Source organism: Primulina huaijiensis, chromosome 3, assembly GCF_012295235.1.
Source record: "Primulina huaijiensis isolate GDHJ02 chromosome 3, ASM1229523v2, whole genome shotgun sequence".
Taxonomy (NCBI): domain Eukaryota; kingdom Viridiplantae; phylum Streptophyta; class Magnoliopsida; order Lamiales; family Gesneriaceae; genus Primulina; species Primulina huaijiensis.
Window position 1 is genome coordinate 20,342,979 of NC_133308.1, and position 10,097 is coordinate 20,353,075.

The following is a 10,097-nucleotide window of genomic DNA, read 5'->3' on the forward strand; positions in this document are numbered from 1 at the left end:
TTTTCCGACTACATTAGGCTTTGTTGTTTTATTCTTTTTCAGAATTATTTTGGATGTTCATTATTAAAAAAACGACACCTATACTTGATCTTATAATTTCTAGAAAACAAAATTTACCGATGAAAAAGTCATAAAAGTTTTTATCCATCGATTGATTTTTTATACTTGTATTATAATATTGACTAATAAGAAATATAAACGAGAATTTAGATCTTAAAACTCAGTGGCATGATATGTTATTCTTATGAAATTACTTATCTTGATAATGATTATATTGGAAGATCAAAAAATACTAACGAACTTAACATAATTTAAAGTGCAAAAAATTACTTCCGATTTTATGAAAATTTATAAACGAGTACGTTACTTCTAATACATAAAAATCATTAAACTAAAAATAACTGAAATGATCATATTTATATAATAATCCTAATTCATTATTAAAAAATTTCCACAAAATTACTTTATCCTCCAATAATTTAATTCATATGAACGTATAGATTGGGTTCTACGATCAAATCATGTAATTTAAAATGAATTTCCACCAAATTAAATAGTGCTTGCAAAAATTAAACGTCAAAAAATCAAAATAACATTCAACTAGACCTCATAGATATAAAATATATACCAAGAAAAGAAATCAGATGGGTTACTACCGTATTCAGATCAAAACGTTTTATCCCATGATTCCATCCTCCCATAATTTTCCCCACCGCTTTGCATCACCTTCTTGTACTACTACATAAAACATATAAATCTATGGGATATGTACACGGCTATTCACCAGAGTCTGGGTCATGATAGAACACATAAAGGTCGTTTTCGGTTCGGCAAAAATACGGGCTAGACGATATACCGGGCCAAGTGACATTGCTTAGTCACTTTAAGGCTCTCAACTTTGTAACTTTTCAAGGGCAAGTAACTTCAAGAATCAATTCGGTGATGAACCTCTGCAAGTAAGTTGAGATCGAAGAAACTGCCAGTGGAACTAACTTTTCTGGGACGTTTGCGTGAAAGCTGTGGACTCTCATCTGAAATCCCAGATACGGATGCTTGGGATATATTTATAACATCTCCTACAAAATGAACAGTAACTTATCTGAGAGCGTGAGAGCAACGTCTGCTCCACAAACATAAACAAAAAATGAAAAAACGTAAGAGTTTTTCTAGGCCACGCCAAATGATTGGGGAAATCCTTCATATTTACCATTTCTTGATTAAAATTTTGACGTCAACATTGATGCTTTAAATCAAGTATTTCCCAGACAAGGTCTAAGATATGTACATCCTAAATGATATTCTCCAGAATTTCGACGAGACAGCCACCAGACAGTTGAATAGGAGATGTACCGATAACAATTAGAACTTACAGGAGTTGAATACGCATTAGAAGGGCTTCAGAAAGCACATTGTAAGTAGCCCTCTGCAAGACAAATTGTCAAATGCAAAACTGCCTTGCATCACAAATCAAAGACATACGGCAGAAACTACATATGATGAAAATGAACATGGACTGGCCATAAGCTTCACATGATGCAACCTCGTATTCTTTCCAAGTCAAAAGTACAAAAATTTGTTAAAACACAAAATCTAGAAATAGTAACATCAGTAGAACGTTAAAATCCTTTAAAAAAAAATTTTTTAAAAAAAGAGTGAATAGATTTGGTTATTCTAAAATCATATAAACTATAGATATAAAAAGCTGAATTTGACCATCTACATAATTTCTTCACTACTGATCCATATTTTCCACCAGTGCATGATTTATTCTTGTTTTTCTACAAAGACTAGATTCACAAATTTTGTTTAACATCATTAGCGATTTAAACACGAGAAATTATTGTTGTTCGAACAAAGATTTATTTGATCATTCAAAATTCCACAAAGTTGTTAATTTTACAATTGTCAACACCTACACTACCACAATTTTAGCCAGCCAGTTCGTTGCATATTATGTTCCAATTAAGCAGTCACGATGATATATGTTCTTGAAATTTCTCACATGCTAAGAAAATACTAAAGATAGCAGCATGAACATTGCATTGATCTATGCAGCAGTGAGAAATTCATGTACCGAAGATCACAAGAAATAAGAAATTCGTGCACTAAGAATCAACATCAGCAAATTTTTCATTATTAATTGCATATAAGTAAATTGACTAGGATTAAGAAGATTAGTTTATCCTCTTGGAACATAGGAACATCGATGGACGAGTCAATAGAGTTAGTGGATGTCATGCGACAAAGGAAGGTAAACATGGCTTGTCTTCAAGAGACAAAGTCGAAGGGAAGCAAGACTAAGGAATTTGGAGAAAGTTTCAAAATTTTCTATTCAGGAACAGATAAACTAGAAATGGAGTGAGAATGGTGGTGGATAAAGTCTGTAAGGATGAAGTTGTTACGGTAAGAAGGTTTGGAGATAGGATTATGAGTATCGCTTTAGCCTTAGAACCAGATATCGTTTATATCATTAGTGCGTATGCACCACAAGTGGGTTTAGATGATGAGAATAAGAAGGAATTTGGGACTCTCTAGGAGATGTAGTTAGTAGAATCACACGTGAGGAAAATATAAAGAATTTGGGACTCTCTAAGAGATGTAGTTAGTAGAATCCCACGTGAGGAAAAGATCTTCTTAGGCAGAGATTTAAATGGCCATGTAGGTAGAGATACAGTTGGGTATGAGAGGGTCCATAGAGGTCAAGACTTTGGGTTTCAAAATAACACGAGGGTTTCTATTCTATCTTTGCCTTAGCTAGTGATCTTGGGATAGTAAACAATATCTATAAGAAAAAAAAATCATTTAATAACATTTAGGAGTGGGCAAAATATAAGTCAGGTTGATTACTTTATTGTGAGGAGACAAGACCTAGAGAGTTGTAAAAATTGTAAGGTCATACAATGAGAAAGCTTGACGACCCAACATAGTCTATTAATCTCATATCTTTGCCTTAAGAGTATAAGCAAATGGTGGACTATGAAGGGAGATTATGCCAAACTCTTAGGAATAAGATTTTAGATAGTCATTTAGTCCTCGAAAGATGTGAGGATGTGAGGTGTAAGAATAAGACCGATACCTCTGAGTTATTTTAACTCATGGCTAACAACATAGGAGTGGGGCAAGGAAAGTACTTGGAGAGGCTAAAGGGAAGGGATGACATCACAAGGAGACATGGTGGTGGAACAATGAGGTGCAACAAGCCATTAGGGAAAAGAAAGTAAGATTCAAGAACTGGTTAGAAATTAGAGGCCAAAGATCATATGAGTTGTATAAACAAGCCAAGAGACTCGGTAATAAAGCATTATGAGATGCTAAGAAATGAGCTTATAATTATTTGTATGATAGGCTAGGTACAAAAGAAAAACAAAAAGATATTTTTAAGATAGCGAAATCTAAGGGATCGAAACACTAAAGACTTGAGCCATGTCAAGTGTATCAAGCATTAAGATGGTAGAGTTTAAACTTTTATTGCAAGATAAAACTATCCTAGATAGGTGGATGGATTACTTTAAGAACTTACTCAATGAGATAAGTACGGAGGAGTTAAGCGTGGGTAGACATAAGATGCAGGAAGTAAGGCATCTAGTGTTCCATCGTAGAGCTAGTGCTAAGGAAGTAATAGAACCACTGAAAAGGACCAGATGATATACCAATTGAGGTATGGAGTTGTCTAAGTTAAGTTGGGATCCAATGGCTGACTAGGCTATATAATAGGATTCTAGATACTAGGAAAATGCCAGAATCTTGGCAATTTATAAGAATAAAAAAAATATATAGGACTGCTCAAGCTAAAGAGGGATTAAGCTTATGAGTCATACGATGAAGCTACAGGAGCGAGTGATAGAGCGGAGACTTAGAAGTATCACTACTGTATCAGAGAACCAATTTGGTTTTATGTCAGGTAGGTCTAAAATAGAAGCTATTTTTTTATTAGACAAATGATAGAAAAATATGGAGAATGACAGAAGAATGTGGTATTTATCGACTTAGAGAAAACCTATTATAGAATGCCTAGAGAATTAATCTAGTAGGCACTTAGAAGGAATCATGTGTCTCAATGCTACATCGAGATCATTAAAGATATGTATGAAAGTGTTGTTACTAGTGTTAGGTCTATTAGAGAGGTGTCATGCGAATTTCCTATGGCAATATGACTTCATCAAATGTCGTCAAGGAAGATATCTTAGATCTTGAGTTATGAGATGACATGTGGAAAAATCGCTTAGTTTGGAGAACTAATATTCATGTAACCGACACCGCAACTACCGGGAATGTGTTATGATGATGATGATGAATTGCATATAAGTAAATGAATATTATCCCATTATTGATAAAAATCATTGTTATGATAAAAATCATTGTTAGAGATAAATTCAAATGACTCTACCACTAAACTCATCATCTGCCTTTTGACATTTATCATTGTACGGTGCTTGGGTACTCCATCCAACTGACAACTCCTCCGCCTTCTCAATGCCTTTTGACTGGTATGGTGCTATAGTGTGGCTAGTAAACTCTAGTGAACCCAGTAGATCATTCTCAATACATTCATACCTGCAAAAGAATAAAAATATAAACAGTTTCCATCTTCAACTAAATTTTAATCCCCTGGATAATGTATCTCACATTTTTTTGCAGAGGTTATCAGTGATCACGGACAGATTGATGACCTGCATCCTTATTTGCATCACTTGTTCCTCAGCATACTGGTCAAACGGTTCCTCAAGAAACTTGGATAGCTTTTCGATATTTGACTCTAGCTGCTGCTGCTGGTCCTCAAATAAATGCTGTTTTAATTCCCTTCTGCCATTTGTCATCTCATTCTTAAATAACTCATCACCAAACATATAGAATGCGAATGGATAAGAATATGAAAGAGCTCGTCTAGATCTGAAAAGTCGGTAAAGACCATTCGTGACCCAAGTGAAATCTCTCAAGTGTGAGTCCCTCGCCTCCAAACTCGACACCTTTTCCTTTATGGTCTCCTTCAGGCGAGATTCCTGCTTAAAGGAGTCTGTATGAGCTTTATAACGATTATGATAATGCATATATCGATAAAGATCTCGCTTAGCACGCTTAGCATTCTCCTCACTATCTTCTTTATAGCGACCACAGCTGTGATTAGCAATATGGGACCAAGTATGGTCTAGGCCTGTAGCTTCACCACACAGCCAACTACAGCAGGAAATAAAACAGTGAGAACATACTAAGCCATGCAATATGAGTTCCTTTAATACGAAGGCCTAATACTGAAAACAAAAGTCAATAATCGAATTCATTCTTATGGCACTGGATGGGATATGACTTCAAAGAGAATTGGGCATGCCATGAATAATAGCATTGTAGACAGCAACCAAAAACAATGCAGATAAAGAGAGACGCAAAAAAATATCAGGTAAATCAATTTTCTTACTGCAGGATAATGAAGTAGACGTGCATTTGAAATCAAGAAATTTAAAAAAAAAAAAGATGGTAGAAATGTGAAATGGAAAATATCGAAGTTTAAAAAGAGTTGAGAATTATGGTTTTTAATTCCAATGGGCCCAATGTCAGAATTATAAATAATAAGCAAGAACAAGCATTTTTATCGCGATTCCTCGCTACTAAATGACTTTGACTAACAAAAAATATGGCATATATGATAGATATATCATTGTCGATCTCCTTAAGAAATGCAAGAAAGAAAAGAAATAAAAAGAACCTAGAAGTCTAACACCGAACTATATAAATAATGAAGATAAGAGGAAAATAAATAAGTAGAAACAAAAGAAAATAATGGTTTAAGATGCATGCAAGCTAAGGACCACACAATCCATTTAAATGAAGAAGATCAAATACAATGAATCAAATACCACAAACTAGAAATAATAAAATCGAACAGGAAAAAACGACTCACCAAAATGGTTGCCCACATATGCAAGCAACTAAATTACAACCACCATTCTTCTCAACTGGATTGTGACATTTTGGACAAGGTTTTGTGTGTACAGTCATCCAATTGACTGACTCAGATTCATCTCGACATTTCTTTGTCCATAGGTTCCACATCAAGCAGGAACAGGGGGAATGTGTTTCAGATAAGCAACTGAAACAGAACTGTAAACCACAAGAACATTCGACCTCACAATATTCATCATTTTCTACCCGTATTGCATTGCCACAGTGGGGCACGCTGGGACACCACTTCACCATTTTGTTGTCTTCAATGTATGACTCCAGAAGAAATCGATCAAATTTCTCTGCCAAATCAGGATGTCTTATGCTAACCAATTTTCTAATAATAGCCTCATCACATATGGCATTGCATTTGTGGGCCATACACCTGATGCGCTTGCTTTGTCCCTCGTTTATTTTGACAATGAAATGTTCCGACCAACCTGAAAGTTTTGCCACAACCAAACCAAATGGTGAATAACTATATCTACCCTGTACCTCTGAGTAACTGAAAAATAAATGAATTTGCGAAAAGAAAAAATAACATAATCGAAACATGCACTTCCAAATAGGAATGGAAAGTGCAAAATAAACCAGAAAGCCAATTTCCAAAAACTTATGACAAAATTCAGATGAAAGGCAGAATCAACCACGGTTATATCTACGACAAGTTACAGAATCCTGGAACATGATCCAAGTAAAGGTAAAAGTGCTTACAATTGTTGCAAAAGGAATGACCACAGTCCATTTTTGTCACATCTTTCGCAGGTATGTCATCCATGCAAACAATGCACATCATTGTAGATGATGATTCAGGGTCCAAAAGTTCAACCAAAGTAACACCTGCTGCTGCAAACAAGCAAGATTTCCCCTTTTCAACATAAACTGCAATCAATTTTTCAACATCCCATCGGTAATGAATAAGAAGGGTTCTGGCATGGTGTTCTCTCACTGACAGCAAGTCCATTACTCTTCTCAAATCTTCCCTCTGCACAGCACACAGGATCCAAATTTTTAAAAAAAAAAGAACAAATAATTTTGCACTTTAGGTATTGAATTTCTATGAAGTTGATAAATCAAAACAAATGCATGGTCATATAATGTTTCTAAATCAGAGCTTCCACGAAAATCACCATTTTGTGGGAGACTTAGCAAAGCCTTTCGGCGTTAAAATTTACAATCAAGAAACTTAATAAGCACGACACTAGAAAACGATGTATAAGCCGGTATGAGTGCAAGTGTATAGCAATGGATAAACAAATACACATACTAAACATACCTGTGCAGCCAACAGAGACTCTTTTGTGATAACCTTGCAAAAGGCACGAGAAAAGGTCAGCATAAAACACAATCTAAACACCAGCATTTAGATTAAATTAAATCAATTACGCATCAAAACCCGAAATCATCAAAATTACACACAAGAAAATACCCAGATTTTCTCAGCAAACAAATATGCCAGTTCAACATCATAACAATCAGCCCACTGGAACAACCCCAACTGGGCCAAAAAAAACTCAACGAATTTATTAAAAAAAACATGAAAATCATTGCATACACACCTTGGAAGAAGAGGCTTTGGAAGGGTCCCGCTGAGCACTGTCATCGTCACTTTCAAGTCCATCGAGCGATTCTTCGCCTCGATAGGACGAGTAGTAATCATCTTCCTCTTCCTCCTCGCTGTCGCCGCTAATGTAATAATCCTCCTCCATAATCCAACACTTCAATCAATCAATAAATTTTGTCAATATTTCTCTCCTAACAATTGAAAATTTAACCCAACGAATGATCCCTGAGATTCCGGTGACCGTGATCGGCTGCGGGACGAATTAGCCGGGAACTTCGGCTGCGAAATTTACAAAGGGGTTTGTCGTAAGCAGCCTACATATACGAGTGTGGAGTAGTCTTTACGGCGTCGTTTGAAGGCTTTGTGTGGTGGAAGGTTTGAATTTTCTTAATATATTTATATTTATATTTATTAATTAATTATATCTAATCAATTTCCATTAAAACAATAAATAAAACCAAAACAAAAACAAAAACAAACTTTGACGTTTGTTCTATGTCAGAGTAACTAATTTTTATGTCACAAGTATCTCACAATTTTATATGTTTCAAATTTATCGTTAATTTTTGTATATAGAACATGCGTGTTTCGATCATTAGTTATTAAAATTAAAGAGTTCAAACTAATTAAATTTATTTTTCAAGTTTATCCATATTGATCATCCTATTTGTTTAATATTGAAATTAAAAATTTATGTAGATTCATCTTATCTTATCTAAATTTAAAATATTGTATCATAAATATAAATTGTTTCATAAATAATAGGTAAGACTCTCTTGTTAAATTCAATTTTTGCCGACTTTGAAAAGAAATTTTAGTATTTTCATATTTCCTACTTATAGAGTCGTATCGTTCATTTGTTTAATCTCGAACAAGGCAAAAACTTGTTTGAGACGGTCTTACGGATCGTATTTTGTGATACGGATCTCTTATTTGGGTTATTCATGAAAAAATATTACTTTTTATGCTAAGAGTATTACTTTTTATTGTGAATATCGGTAGGATTAACTCGTCTCACAAATAAAGATTCGTGAGACTGTCTCACAAAAGACTTACTACTCGAACAATTGTTACAAGCATTACCTCATGAGTTTGATTTATATTTCACTTTACATGCACTTAATTTGAAATAGTAATCTACATTCCTGTAATTTTTTTAAAAATTTCGTGTCTTTTTTATATATTAAATAAGATTTAATTTATCTACTTGCAAATAAAAATTTAGAAACATATAAAAACTCAAATTCTCGAAATGGGTATGAGGCGAGGATCATATTGTGATCCCCGCCTCGAACCCCTCGAATTATATTGTTGGGTGTAATAATTGTCTCTGCTTGGTAGAGCGATCGAACCGTGGTGCTTGAGCTGTTGTGCGGTTTAAAAGGTTTGAGTTGCACCATTACCACTAGCTATAGCTTTTGGTAAAGCGGCAAGCACTCGGTCCTACAATTGGTATCAGAGCCAAGGTCACGGGTTCGATTCCCATTGATTGCAAGGAGTGCAATTATTGGGAGAGAGATTGTTGGGTGCAATAATTGTCTCTGCTTGATAGATCAATCGAACCGTGGTGCTTGAGCTGCTGTGCGGTTTAAAAGATTTGAGTTGCATCATTACCACCAACTATATACCCTACACACCTTTGGTGTGTACTTCCCTCGGCACCGCTGAGTTGGCGCCCACATGGCTCCTATTTTTTTTTTCAATTGTCAATACACAAAATCACACTACAAGAAATTCAATGTACAACCACACTCAAAAGACAACAGTTTTATCAGAAACCGTTGTCTTCTTTCCTTTTAACAACGGTTTTCCTTAAAATCGTTGTCTTTCTGAAATATTCCTTGTCAAAGACAACGGCTTTTATGGGTCAATGGTTGTGGGCATGTTTTTTGGTTGCTAAAGACAACGGTTTTTGTTAAAACCGTTGTCGTATATGGGTTGCCTCTAGAATTCATTTTGGTTCCAATCACCAAAACTAAAATGTTCCAACACATAATTATATGTTTTTCAGGTTAAACATATGGCACTAAAAAACATTATATTAGTCTTAAAATATTATGAAATAAGTTTAAAAATTAAGATATCAATTATTCAAAATAATAAAAATATAATTGGTAGCAGGACGGATTTACCAAATCATAAGACTCACATTAAACCTGCTTGTATACCCACTTAACGAGTCTAATTCGCCCAGAACATGGAGGTTTAAACCCCGGATATTGTCATCCCTAATTAAGTTTATAATAATTATATTACTTTCTTAAAAGTCATGTATATAAAACGTTTCAAAAAAAAAAATGAATATAAAGGATTTCATTTTATTTCAAATATTATAATATGTAATTTCCTAAAACCCTATTTTTTTTAAAAAATAATATTACATTATTATTATTATAGATTGTTATTTCTGTATCATAAATATGGATAATTATCTTTATTGAGGAAAACAATCTTTTTAGTTAAGGAAAATCCGTAAATATAATATTTTACAGATTTGTACTTAGAAAAATAATAATTTCATAATGTATTTGAATTGAATAAATTAAAATTATGGATTTCAAATTAATTATTTCAAATACATTAAAATTGTTTGACA

At 34.1% G+C, this 10,097-nt stretch overlaps 1 protein-coding gene across 3 annotated transcripts; it reads right to left on the minus strand.

Moving 5' to 3' along the window:
* Positions 1–562: 562 nt before the first annotated feature.
* On the minus strand, positions 563–7,839 carry LOC140973628 (probable E3 ubiquitin-protein ligase ARI2). Of its 3 annotated transcripts, none has more exons than XM_073436588.1 (8): positions 7,497–7,838; positions 7,214–7,246; positions 6,652–6,922; positions 5,897–6,377; positions 4,627–5,175; positions 4,388–4,554; positions 1,371–1,423; positions 563–1,076 (listed from the first exon to the last, which is right to left on the minus strand). In XM_073436588.1, exons 1-7 carry the CDS (start codon positions 7,644–7,646, stop codon positions 1,398–1,400), a joined length of 1,677 nt encoding a protein of 558 aa, XP_073292689.1. In that variant the 5' UTR covers positions 7,647–7,838; the 3' UTR covers positions 563–1,076; positions 1,371–1,397. The 3 variants fall into 3 exon arrangements, with proteins under 3 accessions (XP_073292689.1, XP_073292687.1, XP_073292690.1); XM_073436589.1 differs by having other exon boundaries at positions 983–1,073; XM_073436586.1 differs by lacking the exon at positions 1,371–1,423 and having other exon boundaries at positions 7,497–7,839.
* Positions 7,840–10,097: the final 2,258 nt, after the last annotated feature.